Source organism: Melanostigma gelatinosum, assembly GCF_949748355.1.
Source record: "Melanostigma gelatinosum genome assembly, chromosome: 10".
NCBI classification, from domain to species: Eukaryota; Metazoa; Chordata; class Actinopteri; order Perciformes; family Zoarcidae; genus Melanostigma; species Melanostigma gelatinosum.
This window is the reverse complement of record NC_136643.1, coordinates 22,629,136-22,643,841: the sequence shown is the minus strand read 5'-3', so window position 1 is coordinate 22,643,841 and position 14,706 is coordinate 22,629,136. Positions and strand designations below refer to the sequence as shown.

At 47.6% G+C, this 14,706-nt stretch overlaps 2 protein-coding genes across 2 annotated transcripts; both read right to left on the bottom strand.

Annotated features, from left to right (window-relative positions):
* Positions 1 to 1,689: 1,689 nt before the first annotated feature.
* Positions 1,690 to 2,996, bottom strand: LOC306783531 (trace amine-associated receptor 13c-like; the record flags this gene model as incomplete). The annotated part of the gene is made up of 2 exons (XM_079277239.1): positions 1,690 to 2,494; positions 2,938 to 2,996. 2 exons carry the CDS (start codon positions 2,994 to 2,996, stop codon positions 1,690 to 1,692), a joined length of 864 nt encoding a protein of 287 aa, XP_079133365.1.
* Positions 2,997 to 11,222: 8,226 nt separating this feature from the next.
* Positions 11,223 to 12,640, bottom strand: LOC306783530 (trace amine-associated receptor 13c-like; the record flags this gene model as incomplete). The annotated part of the gene is made up of 2 exons (XM_079277238.1): positions 11,223 to 12,027; positions 12,471 to 12,640. The coding sequence occupies 2 exons, from the start codon at positions 12,638 to 12,640 to the stop codon at positions 11,223 to 11,225; spliced, it is 975 nt and encodes a 324-aa protein (XP_079133364.1).
* Between the last annotated feature and the right edge of the window lie 2,066 nt (positions 12,641 to 14,706).

Below are 14,706 nucleotides of genomic sequence, written 5' to 3'. Positions count from 1 at the left end.
ACAATTTTGTTAACTTCGTTACAGGACACTGTGTATTGCTGCCCCTTGTGATTTACCCCTGAGGGAACAGGTCCATTTTTCTTCTTCTTTTCTTTTGTTCCCATTTAGATTTTCATCCAACTAGCAACAATATGTCAGTATCCTACAGTTTTATCCATCCCAGGGAGAGCACGGTGTCTATATCTGTCTTCACCAGGACTCTGAGCTGTTCAGCAGAAGCTCTGCTCCGCCTGCTGAGTCACCTGCCTGTTAAACAGCTGGATTCTGGTTGGCAGCAGGCGTCACGCAGGCAGACGGAGGAATGCGCAGCAGCAGCTCCAGACATGTCGAGTTACAGACAACCTTCATAGGCCAGAGAGGATTATGTGTAGGAGTGTTTGGACATTCTTTGATGGAAGTACATCAGCAATGAGTACAACAGCTTATCAGCTCCTACGTGCTAAGTGAGTTGACTAGTTTGAAATTCTTTTTTTTTTTATGTTATGTTCACTAATTATCAAACAGTCAAGTCCGAGCACTCTGTCCTTGACTGCCTGATATGATATGAATGATATGAGCATAACTCAGCAGTTATGAGTCTGACAGACACTGGTAAACGTTTGGTACAAAGACATAATGTTTTTTAGAAAGGATGAATCATTCTAAAAAAACAGCATTGTGTTGCAATTTCTTTTTTTTAATCTGAAACTCCTGCAGTTGCATACATGTTGTAACTGACCCTGTCAAGAAAGCAAATCTAGCAAAATCGCTCTCCACTCCAATTCTTGTGCCAGATTCAAAGTCCAGATGACACTCCGACAGGAGACAACCTGTCCCAGAACTAACCGAGAAAACAGGCTTTAAAGTAAACGAATGAGTGGACGTGTTTGTTCACTGTGCAGAGAGAGCAAACAAGAACCTCTAGTGGCAGAAAGGCTTGTTGTACTTTACTTAATTTCTGTCCTGGAACAATTAAGTCAACAGCTCCATCTTCTGGTACATTGGTGAATTACTGACAGCTGATGTAAATTCTGTGGTAAAATATAATTTTAAGGTAACTGTACTTTACTCCAATATTCTACTACATTTGACTGCTTAGTATGATTTGTGTACTGAACACAATAACCACAAAATGCATTTTTCTTGAATGAACAACACAGCAGTATAAGAAAGCTCCACCTCTCAACCAGCTGCAACATTAAAACGGCACTTTTGATATTGATATATCCATATATATAGATATATAGATATGAATTCCTAGTTTATATAAAATCCAAGAAAACCCCAATAATACCCAAAGAACACAGGACTTTACATATGTTAAGTTTTTTTTCTTTTTCAGACGGCCCAGAGCCAGACCATAACACAGTATCTTGTAATGCTCCTGGACTATTTTTACATTAATTATGGATCTCATCTCATCATCTGTGGGATGTAGGAATTGGGTAGGACTTAAAATCACATTGTTTAATTTTCAGTTTCTTCCATCTCACCATTGGTACTTTTTCATTTTTAAAGTAAAAGTAAAACAGAGAGAAAAATATGCACTTGTCATAATTATTCTTTTTTCCAACCAATGCAATAAATTGTAGTCCTTAAATCACATGTTGAGTAAAGAGATTCATATTGTTTATTATACAGTGGAGCAAGACATTTAGGGATTTTGAGTTCATGAAAAACTTTTGTAGCGCAGATTTAATTTCAGTCACTTCAGTCTATGTTGGCCTCTCGGGAGCCAGGCTGCAGAGTAACAAGACGTTTTACTGCTTTTCTAAACCACGGGTAAAACAATGCATAGACCAAAGGGTTCAGACATGAGTTAAAACAGAACAGATAGACCACAAAGGACACATATGAATTACTAAGCATGTTGTCACCTACAAGGAAGAAGATGTAATATGGGAGGAAACAAATTAGAAACAAAACTACAACAATGCCAAGAGTCCTGGCTGCTTTCAGCTCCGATTTCTTTGTTTTCTGACCCTCTGAAAGCTGGTGTGTGACAGTAACGTGAGAGCGCATGGCACGAGCCTGAGACGCAGCCACAGCAAATACTCTCATATACAGAACTACGATGACAGTAACCGGAAGAATACACGTCACAACGAGGTCAACAGCCCCTGTGATGTAGTCAACGAAAGCGACACACTCTCCGTGGCAGGAATTACCCCTGCCTGGTTGAGTCAGGCCATCCCTTACAAACACACCGCTGTAGGCAGCAGAACAGAGCCAACACATGCAGACACAGAGTCTGACTCTTTTCACTGTGACTCTGGTGGTGTAATGAAGAGGGTCACAGATAGACGCATAGCGGTCCATTGATATGAGCACCATGTTGCCTACTGAGGTAGAGGTAATGACAAAGGCCACATAATTCAACAGAGAACACGCGAGGTCACCGAGAAACCAGCAGGATATTTTGAAGAGGATTTCTGACGGCAACAGCAGGAGGCCCACGACCAAGTCTGAGACAGCCAGAGAGAGGATGAGGATGTTGGTGGGTGTGTGGAGCTGCCTGGTGGCAAAGAGAAAAAAGCGTCATTAAACCAACCAGCCCTCACATCAGAATAGCAAAACAACCGAAACAACTATGAGAAAAAAACACATCTAGTTACCACGTGGTTCAGTGTGTTCAAAATCACATTTCATTTATATGTTGCAAAAATAGTAAGACAGAATCCAAGTCTAATGTGCAAAGGTGCAGCACTATTCAGCTATTCTACCCTGAAAGATAATTCTTCTCCTAATCTGTGGTAGCTGTTCACCGTTTATAATCCTTCATACCAAGAACACTTTTTCTGAGCAGGCAGTTTGACTCGTCACAGTAGGAAAATCACAGGGAAAGCAATTCAAACTTTACAGTCATTGTTGAAAGAAATGAAGGAATGTTGTTGACAGTAGCTCGCTCAGTCTTTATAAAACTTAAACTGTAGACTCCGCTGAGAATTTCAACTTTGCCTGAAGTGGGAGACTGAGATGATGACGAGCATGTTGAGAGCTACGGTGAGCGTAGACATGGACATCAAAAAGAGAGGGAGCAAAGCATGGTGCCAAAGCACAGTGGGCTTCCTGCAGGAGGTGTTCAGCAGCTGTGGAAAGCAGAGCTCCGATCCTTCCTCAGCCTCCATCTGCAGATAGCTGCAGCTGCCTGAACAAACCTGAGTCATATAACAGAGTTACCTCTCTCACATTCTCTTAATCCCTCCCCATCGCTTTCTGCCAGTCTCTGTTGGACTCTGACGCCCCTCCTCAGTGGACTGCACAACAGAACCTCGTCGTCATCACTTTCCGTGCGATTGTCCCTGCAGAATATTCTTGATTGTAATGTGTGTTTTGCATCTAGTTGCTGTACTCTGTGTTTGATTTTGATGTTTGTTTTGCACGTGTATGTATCACTTGCTGTGCTAAGTCATTTTTGAATATTTGTCTTTCATTGGGAGAGTCTTCCTGTAACCGCAAGGTCGGCGGTCCGATCCCCGGCTCCTACTGTCTGCATGTCGAAGTGAGACACTGAACCCTTTGCTCCCCGGTCGCTTCACAGTCCACTGCTCCTAAAACACGTAGGATGGGTTTAATGCAAAGGTCAATTTAATGTATGTATATGACGAGTGTAATGAAATTAACCTTTACATAAAAAGTCTAAACACATGCATCCGCTGGCTCGCAACTGAACTGGGTAGAGCGATGTCCTAACCCTGGAGGGGTCAAAACACAAGCAGTAGACACCTTGCCCATCATATTTCATGGTCCATCAAGCAGCACAGGAACATGTAGTAGCAGTTGTTTCTATTCTCTCACTTTTGCAGTGTTTGGTGTATAGAGGGTTTTCTCATGCCACTGTTAAAGTGTGTGCGCCTGGCGTGATGGCTTTGTGAGTGCATATGAAGAAACCAGTGCAGGTGGGAAGACACACTCCCATCGTGGTCTGCGCATTCTCAGGGTTGGCGGCCTTGGTCAGTGAGGTCGACAACATATCTACAGCGGCGTCATCGTCAATGCCTTGTCGGTCTTCTTTTCAGGGTCTGTGTTCGCTGGAACGATACAGGACTGGTGAAAATGGTGGTTGTATTGCACCGAAGCCTGTGCGTACAGAATTCATTAAACAGGGCCACAAAAACAGAAAGCAGCCTCACACAATTTATTATGGGACACTTTCTAAAAGAAAGGCAGTGAAAGATCAAATAGTTTGTCCTGGGACATAAAATAAAAGGCAGTCATAGATATATGAAGGCCCCTCTTACATTACACATGGTAATTTCATCCATTGTTTAAAAAAAAAGTTGATTGATTAAATATTGGACAAAGTAAAACGAAAGTTACGAATGTAACTACGGTTCTATGAATCCTGGATGACCGCCAGAGGCAGTGCTTAACACTGGATATCTTCCGTCGCGCGCATGCGCAGGTCGAATATTTATATCAACAAAGTCACGTGTGACCTCGGATGACCCCCGTCGTCTATAAGTTCCGGTGTCATCCTGAGCTCAGTCCTATGGAATCTTCTCGCGAGTTCACGGGATTCCGAGTGACCAAGAACTCTGGCGGTCATCCAGGATTCATAGAACCGTAGTTACATTCGTAACTTTCGTTCTATTTCATCCTTACTGACCGCCAGAGGCAGTGCTTAACACTGGATGACTTATACCAAAAGAGTCACGAGGAAGCACAGTAACTACCCCTTATAGCTCCGCAGAGAAAATTGGCCAAGAACCCTCCCCAGTGGGTGAGGGTTGGCAACGTTAACTCTGTAGTGTTTGGTGAATGTGCTCGGTGATGCCCATGAGGCCGCCGCACATATATCCCCCACAGGCACACCACTCAGGCCTACCCTCGGTGTGGAGACACTCTTGGTAGTGACCCTTCACCCCGGATGGCCGAGCGCGGCCGCTCGCCTTGTATGTATCGGCAATGGCCTCCACTATCCAGTGGGACAGGTGCTGTTTTTTCTTTTTTTAAAAAGGAGCACAGCCCTTCTTAGGCTCACCATAACTGACTATGCAGGCGGTGGCTTCCACATAAGCTCTGAGGGCCCACACTGGGCACAGCAGCCTTGACCTCTCCTCTCCCGATGGGGGAGGGGGGGTCAACTTTGCCAGCTGGATAGGCCGGTTTATATGTGAACGTATCCACCCCCTTGGGAGAAACACTGCCTTAGGCCAGAAAGTGACACCCAAGCCATCTGAGTTCCACCTCAGACATGATTCTTCCACTGATAGGGCATGCAGCTCGCCCCCACATTGAGCTGAATTGACAGCAAGGAGAAAACCGTCTTGCCGATAGCCATCTCGGCTCCGCCTGTGCCAGGGGTTCAAAAGGAGACAAGCATAAGGTGTCCAGTACCAAGGGTAGGTCCCATGCAGGGGAGACCGGCCCTTATCCAGGAGGGACTGTAGAAACTCGGTACAGCAGGCACGGGGCGCTGTACTGGGACCTTGTTCTGAGCCGCACACCAGTCGGAGAACAGCTTCCACCTGTTTCTTGTACTGCAGGCAGGTAGACCGCGCACTGGCATTCAGAATAGGCCGTCAGACTGGTTCTATGCAGCCACTCAGCATCCGGTCGGGCCCTCCCGTGACCCCTAATTGCAGGCGCAGGGATTGGAATGCCAAATCCGACCCTCTAGTTGCGACAGGAGATCCCTCCTGTCGGGGAAGAACTCTGACAAGCTCATCGCAAAAGCAGAGGGATGGTGGAAAGGCATAAGAAGATCCTCTGGCCACGTGTGAGCCAGGGCATCTTGACCCAGAGGGCTGGTCCTCTCCGTCAGGGAGACCCAGTGGGGGCAGTGGGTCGACACGTCTGGATGCAGCCGCCACTCTCACGGTGGAGGCTTGTAACGGAACAGGAAAACCACAACCGTGTTCCATTCTCCTGGTGGGTACATTGCCCCCAGGCTGGTCAGGCGAGGGGCCTCCCAAGTCAGAAGGCCACGGTGATCCCCGTAGCAACCTCTGCAGATCTGGTGCCCCATCGATAGTTCATGGGAAATCACAGCAGAGGTGCTGTCCACCGGACAAGCACATGCTTTCCCTTCAAACATGGAAGGAAGTGCTCGAGCGCTAGCTCTAGAACCTGGACCTGCGGTCTTTCAGCAGACAACTGCCCCCAGGCTGTCCTGTTCTGTCACACTGCACCCCGCCTTGAGAGGCAGGTATCTGTTGTGACAATCTCCTGGTGGAATGGAACCGAGCCCTGGGGCTCGGTTCCTGGGACACTGTTCGCCAGATATGCACTCCCTCCATGGGGATAGTGAATAGGCACTGTTTCGATAATATTATTGCCCTGTATCTGTGCCACTTGGCATCCAAGTGAAGGCTGTTCAGCCATCCGCACTGGGGCGACAGACAGGCCCTCATAGGGCCACACTAATGAAGGTTATGCTCTGAGAAGGGCTCAGGTAGCTCCTCTCCATGTTCACCTTGAGGCCCACCGGGCCACGTGAGAGAAGGCGAGCAGGGTCCTGTGGTGCCTGAAGCCGGGACGGCGCCTAGGTCAGCCAGTCGTCTAAGTACGGCAGTATGTTCACGCCCTGCGATTGCAGGGGGAAAGGACAGCAGTAACACACTGTGAACACCCATGGGGAGATGGGAGAGTCCGAATGGAAGCACCCAGGACTGAAAGTTGTGGTGATGCACCATGGGAACAGGCGTCGATAGACTTGAACCACTCTCCCTTGGAAATCCGCTGATGGGAGAAAGAACTCCCACAGCCGGCCTGGAGACATCTCCTGGCACCCCTGCCGGGGGGGACGGGGACGTAAGTAGGGTTGTATAGGTAGCGGTCCGGCCTCTCAGCAGGACGCCGAGGCCTGTTGCGGCTACTAGGGTAAGCTGGAGGCTGAGAAAACGGCCTTGTGGGCCAAAAGTGGGACCCCTAGGTCTGGGGGTGCAGGCATGTCCCTGCAAAGACCAGAGAACTGCTGCCTGGTCTGGCTAGCTCCAACAGTCCGCTGAAGCGCCTGTACAGCAGCTGACTCGAACAGCTCACCAGGTTCCACTGGGACAGTATGGAGGGTCCTCCTACATGTCTCAGATAGGGGTGACTGTACCAGCCAAACCTGGCGGCGAGTCTGAACCAGGGTGGACATCATACATCCACGTTCCCTCGATATGAACGCAAACGCCTGCAATGAAGCATCACTGAGCAGAAGCGTCGAAGTAGCCCGCTGCAGAGAATCTGCGAGGGAAAGCATGAGGTGGGAGAGGGAGTTGTCGATACGGTGCACAGCACTGCTGTGTCATAAGCCCTGGATAGCAGGTCAACTTTGACCCGACATTGGGTCGAGGGCACCTGGCATCGGGCCTCAGAGTCTCCTCAGGGGAAACTGATGGACGCCATAGTCATCTAACTGGCTGGCATACGTGCAAGGCCAGATTTGCCACCCCCTGCATGGTCTGATGTAAGGCGGGAGAGAGCCCTGGTATCTCCACCATGCACGCAACTCCCTCAGATATTCCTCGGAGGGAGGAACAGAAAAGGTGGTGAGGGCGGGAAGGTGCCTGAAGAAGGCACTCACAGGTGGATGTTCCAGCTGCTGTGTATGCCCGGCGTGCAAGCGCCATACAAATGACCAGGGTAGGTTGGGCTGGATTCAGCTGCCCTGACAGGGGGAGGTAGACCTCCCGCATCAGGTGTTCCACTTCGGCCAGCCTAGCAGACCTTACTGCTCAAGGCGTGATGCCGCAGGTCCTGCCTGGGTTCTCCCTGCTAGGGCAAGAGGTCAGGGCCGTCCTCCGGCTGAAGAGGAGCTATACAGGTCCTACAGCCGGGAGAGTTTAACATGGCCGCGATTCTGGTGGAACCCTTGTCCCACTAGTTTATGCGGAATTCCAAATCAGTCCGAGCGGGAGCGCTCTGCTGAATGTTGAGAGAACAGGCAGGGGGCAGTCTGTGGCGAGTGATCCTTCGGACACTCTTCCCTTGGCCAGCCGCTGCGGATATTGGTGACCCACCAGTTAGCCTGAGCGAGAGCACTCTGCTACTGTGGAAACAGGTCAGGCAAAGTCCTTATAGTGAGAGGGGCGAGGACAATCTCTAAGCTCACTCTCTTCACTAAGATAGTTGCTGCAGATATTAGTGTCCCCCCCAGTTAGCTTGAGCGAGAGCACTCTGCTACCGTAAAAAACGGACAAAAAAGAACACAGTCCGTACAGTGAGAGGGGAGCGAGGACACTCTTCACTAAGATAGTTGCTGCCGATATTGGTGTCCCACCAGTTAGCTTGAGCGAGAGCACTCTGCCACTGTGGAAACAGGTCAGGCAAAGTCCTTATAGTGAGAGGGGCGAGGACACTCTTCACTAAACTAGTTGCTGCAGATATTGGTGTCCCACCAGTTAGCTTGAGCGAGAGCACTCTGCCACTGTGGAAACAGGCCAGGCAAAGTCCTTATAGTGAGAGGGGAGCGAGGACACTCTCTTCACTAAGCTAGTTGCTGCAGATATTGGTGTCCCACCAGTTAGCTTGAGCGATAGCACTCTGCTACTGTGAAAAACGGACAAAAAGAACACAGTCCTTACAGTGAGAGGGGAGCGAGGACACTCTCTTCACTAAGACAGCTGCTGCAGATATTGGTGTCACACCAGTTAGCTTGAGCGAGAGCACTCTGCCACTGTGGAACAGGTCAGGAAAACAGTTATCATAGTGAGAGGGGAGCGAGGACACTCTCTTCACTCGGATAGTTGCTGCAGATATTGGTGCCCCACCAGTTAGCTTGAGCGAGAGCACTCTGCTACTGTGAAAACGGACAAAAAAGACCACAGTCCTTACAGTGAGAGGGGAGCGAGGACACTCTTCACTTGGACAGTTGCTGTAACTCTTGGTGTGCTACCAGTTAGCCTGAGCGAGGGCACTCTGCTAACTGATATCCGCTACCGATATGTCCATAATGTTTACAACAATCAATGGACACAATCCGAGTATTAGCTTAGTCTAGTTAGCCGGAGCGAACTCGACAGCCGTAATGCGTAAAAACCATCAATGGGCACAACCTCAATGTTGATTTAGTATAACTAGCATTCACCGAGTTAGCCTGAGCGAGCACATTCCGCTAACTGTGATCGTTGTAATGCTACAAAGTTGATGGCCACAGCCCCAGTACCAGCTTTGTTTAGCTAGTTTCCCACTGAGTTAACCTGAGCGGGGACGCTCTGTTAACTGTGACAGCTGTAAGGCTACAAAGTTGATGGACACAGCCCCAGTATCGGCTTTGTTTAGCTAGTTTCCCAGTGAGTTAACCTGAGAGGGGATGCTCTGTTAACTGTGACAGCCGTAAGGATACAAAGTTGATGGCCACAGCCCCAGTATCAGCTTTGTTTAGCTAGTTTCCCACTGAGTTAACCTGAGCGAGGACGCTCTGTTAACTGTGACAGCCGTAAGGATACAAAGTTGATGGCTACAGCCCCAGTATCAGCTTTGTTTAGCTAGTTTCCCACTGAGTTAACCTGAGCGGGGACGCTCTGTTAACTGTGACAGCCGTAAGGATACAAAGTTGATGGCCACAGCCCCAGTATCAGCTCTGTTTAGCTAGCTTCCCACTGAGTTAACCTGAGCGGGGATGCTCTGTTAACTGTGACGGCCGTAAGGTTTACAAAGTTGATGGACGCAGTCCCAGCTAGCATCCAAGTTAGCCTGAGTGAAGACACTGCTAACTGCGAATTACGTCAGATGTAAAGATTAAATCTCCATGTACACAACGCCAATGCGGATCTAGTGTCTCACAAAGTTTGCCTGAGCAGGAACACTCTGCTAACTGTGATAGCCGTAACACTGTGAAGGGCGGGCCGACAGCGTAATTCTACGCTCTCGTTAGCGCGCCACTCGATTAACTAGAGCGGAAGCGCTCTGCCAACCGTGGAACAAACAACTGTTATAGAAAACAATGTTAATCGATCTTACCGATTGCTGTCATCACGACTTAGCTGGCCCTTATCAGACTGGTGACGACCGATGATAGGGGCGTCCACCAGTCCGGGGCTCGATGTCCGAACGGCGAACACACCGTTCCCTCCGAAGAGGGACAGCTCGTCGCAGCCTTTGGAGGGCGAGAGAACCGCAACTCCGACCGGTGGTCACAAGGCTACAGCGACGAGCTCTAATATGTCTTGATCGTAGACACAACCTTGTTTATGCTACCATGGTAGCTAACCTGCGTCGCGAGAAGAAAAAAAGGACTGAGCTCAGGATGACACCGGAACTTATAGACGACGGGGGTCATCCGAGGTCACACGTGACTTTGTTGATATAAATATTCGACCTGCGCATGCGAGCGACGGAAGATATCCAGTGTGAAGCACTGCCTCTGGCGGTCAGTAAGGATGAAATAGAACTAAAAGTCACGAAAGACACAATCTCAACTGAATAAACATCGCTGTTCAATGATAGTAGCAAACAGGCTTTAAAGTAAACTAATGAGTGGACGTGTTTGTTCACTGTGCAGAGAGAGCAAACAAGAACCTCTAGTGGCAGAAAGGCTTGTTGTACTTTACTTAATTTCTGTCCTGGAACAATTAAGTCAACAGCTCCATCTTCTGGTACATTGGTGAATTACTGACAGCTGATGTAAATTCTGTGGTAAAATATAATTTTAAGGTAACTGTACTTTACTCCAATATTCTACTACATTTGACTGCTTAGTATGATTTGTGTACTGAACACAATAACCACAAAATGCATTTTTCTTGAATGAACAACACAGATGTATAAGAAAGCTCCACCTCTCAACCAGCTGCAACATTAAAACGGCACTTTTGATATTGATATATCCATATATATAGATATATAGATATGAATTCCTAGTTTATATAAAATCCAAGAAAACCCCAATAATACCCAAAGAACACAGGACTTTACATATGTTAAGTTTTTTTTCTTTTTCAGACGGCCCAGAGCCAGACCATAACACAGTATCTTGTAATGCTCCTGGACTATTTTTACATTAATTATGGATCTCATCTCATCATCTGTGGGATGTAGGAATTGGGTAGGACTTAAAATCACATTGTTTCATTTTCAGTTTCTTCCATCTCACCATTGGTACTTTTTCATTTTTAAATTAAAAGTAAAACAGAGAGAAAAATATGCACTTGTCATAATTATTCTTTTTTCCAACCAATGCAATAAATTGTAGTCCTTAAATCACATGTTGAGTAAAGAGATTCATATTGTTTATTATACAGTGGAGCAAGACATTTAGGGATTTTGAGTTCATGAAAAACTTTTGTAGCGCAGATTTAATTGCAGTCACTTCAGTCTATGTTGGCCTCTCGGGAGCCAGGCTGCAGAGTAACAAGACGTTTTACTGCTTTTCTAAACCACGGGTAAAACAATGCATAGACCAAAGGGTTCAGACATGAGTTAAAATAGAACAGATAGAGCACAAAGGACACATATGAATTACTAAGCATGTTGTCACCTACAAGTAAGACGATGTAATATGGGAGGAAACAAATTAGAAACAAAACTACAACAATGCCAAGAGTCCTGGCTGCTTTCAGCTCCGATTTCTTTGTTTTCTGACCCTCTGAAAGCTGGTGTGTGACAGTAACGTGAGAGCGCATGGCACGAGCCTGAGACGCAGCCACAGCAAATACTCTCATATACAGAACTACGATGACAGTAACCGGAAGAATACACGTCACAACGAGGTCAACAGCCCCTGTGATGTAGTCAACGAAAGCGACACACTCTCCGTGGCAGGAATTACCCCTGCCTGGTTGAGTCAGGCCATCCCTTACAAACACACCGCTGTAGGCAGCAGAACAGAGCCAACACATGCAGACACAGAGTCGGACTCTTTTCACTGTGACTCTGGTGGTGTAATGAAGAGGGTCACAGATAGACGCATAGCGGTCCATTGATATGAGCACCATGTTGCCTACTGAGGTAGAGGTAATGACGAAGACCACATAAATAAACAGAGAACACGCGAGGTCACCGAGAAACCAGCAGGATATTTTGAAGAGGATTTCTGCCGGCAACAGCAGGAGGCCCACGACCAAGTCTGAGACAGCCAGAGAGAGGATGAGGATGTTGGTGGGTGTGTGGAGCTGCCTGGTGGCAAAGAGAAAAAAGCATCATTAAACCAACCAGCCCTCACATCAGAATAGTAAAACAACCGAAACAACTATGAGAAAAAAACACATCTAGTTACCACGTGGTTCAGTGTGTTCAAAATCACATTTCAGTTATATGTTGCAAAAATAGTAAGACAGAATCCAAGTCTAATGTGCAAAGGTGCAGCATTATTCAGCTATTCTACCCTGAAAGATAATTCTTCTCCTAATCTGTGTTAGCTGTTCACCGTTTATAATCCTTCATACCAAGAACACTTCTTCTGAGCAGGCAGTTTGACTCGTCACAGTAGGAAAAGCACAGGGAAAGCAATTCAAACTTTACAGTCATTGTTGAAAGAAATGAAGGAATGTTGTTGACAGTAGCTCGCTCAGTCTTTATCAAACTTAAACTGTAGACTCCGCTGAGAATTTCAACTTTGCCTGAAGTGGGAGACTGAGATGATGACGAGCATGTTGAGAGCTACGGTGAGCGTAGACATGGACATCAAAAAGAGAGGGAGCAAAGCATGGTGCCAAAGCACAGTGGGCTTCCTGCAGGAGGTGTTCAGCAGCTGTGGAAAGCAGAGCTCCGATCCTTCCTCAGCCTCCATCTGCAGATAGCTGCAGCTGCCTGAACAAACCTGAGTCATATAACAGAGTTACCTCTCTCACATTCTCTTAATCCCTCCCCATCGCTTTCTGCCAGTCTCTGTTGGACTCTGACGCCCCTCCTCAGTGGACTGCACAACAGAACCTCGTCGTCATCACTTTCCGTGCGATTGTCCCTGCAGAATATTCTTGATTGTAATGTGTGTTTTGCATCTAGTTGCTGTACTCTGTGTTTGATTTTGATGTTTGTTTTGCACGTGTATGTATCACTTGCTGTGCTAAGTCATTTTTGAATATTTGTCTTTCATTGGGAGAGTCTTCCTGTAACCGCAAGGTCGGCGGTCCGATCCCCGGCTCCTACTGTCTGCATGTCGAAGTGAGACACTGAACCCTTTGCTCCCCGGTCGCTTCACAGTCCACTGCTCCTAAAACACGTAGGATGGGTTTAATGCAAAGGTCAATTTAATGTATGTATATGACGAGTGTAATGAAATTAACCTTTACATAAAAAGTCTAAACACATGCATCCGCTGGCTCGCAACTGAACTGGGTAGAGCGATGTCCTAACCCTGGAGGGGTCAAAACACAAGCAGTAGACACCTTGCCCATCATATTTCATGGTCCATCAAGCAGCACAGGAACATGTAGTAGCAGTTGTTTCTATTCTCTCACTTTTGCAGTGTTTGGTGTATAGAGGGTTTTCTCATGCCACTGTTAAAGTGTGTGCGCCTGGCGTGATGGCTTTGTGAGTGCATATGAAGAAACCACTGCAGGTGGGAAGACACACTCCCATCGTGGTCTGCGCATTCTCAGGGTTGGCGGCCTTGGTCAGTGAGGTCGACAACATATCTACAGCGGCGTCATCGTCAATGCCTTGTCGGTCTTCTTTTCAGGGTCTGTGTTCGCTGGAACGATACAGGACTGGTGAAAATGGTGGTTGTATTGCACCGAAGCCTGTGCGTACAGAAATCATTAAACAGGGCCACAAAAACAGAAAGCAGCCTCACACAATTTATTATGGGACACTTTCTAAAAGAAAGGCAGTGAAAGATCAAATAGTTTGTCCTGGGACATAAAATAAAAGGCAGTCATAGATATATGAAGGCCCCTCTTACATTACACATGGTAATTTCATCCATTGTTTAAAAAAAAAGTTGATTGATTAAATATTGGACAAAGTAAAACGAAAGTTACGAATGTAACTACGGTTCTATGAATCCTGGATGACCGCCAGAGGCAGTGCTTAACACTGGATATCTTCCGTCGCGCGCATGCGCAGGTCGAATATTTATATCAACAAAGTCACGTGTGACCTCGGATGACCCCCGTCGTCTATAAGTTCCGGTGTTATCCTGAGCTCAGTCCTATGGAATCTTCTCGCGAGTTCACGGGATTCCGAGTGACCAAGAACTCTGGCGGTCATCCAGGATTCATAGAACCGTAGTTACATTCGTAACTTTCGTTCTATTTCATCCTTACTGACCGCCAGAGGCAGTGCTTAACACTGGATGACTTATACCAAAAGAGTCACGAGGAAGCACAGTAACTACCCCTTATAGCTCCGCAGAGAAAATTGGCCAAGAACCCTCCCCAGTGGGTGAGGGTTGGCAACGTTAACTCTGTAGTGTTTGGTGAATGTGCTCGGTGATGCCCATGAGGCCGCCGCACATATATCCCCCACAGGCACACCACTCAGGCCTACCCTCGGTGTGGAGACACTCTTGGTAGTGACCCTTCACCCCGGATGGCCGAGCGCGGCCGCTCGCCTTGTATGTATCGGCAATGGCCTCCACTATCCAGTGGGACAGGTGCTGTTTTTTCTTTTTTTAAAAAGGAGCACAGCCCTTCTTAGGCTCACCATAACTGACTATGCAGGCGGTGGCTTCCACATAAGCTCTGAGGGCCCACACTGGGCACAGCAGCCTTGACCTCTCCTCTCCCGATGGGGGAGGGGGGGTCAACTTTGCCAGCTGGATAGGCCGGTTTATATGTGAACGTATCCACCCCCTTGGGAGAAACACTGCCTTAGGCCAGAAAGTGACACCCAAGCCATCTGAGTTCCACCTCA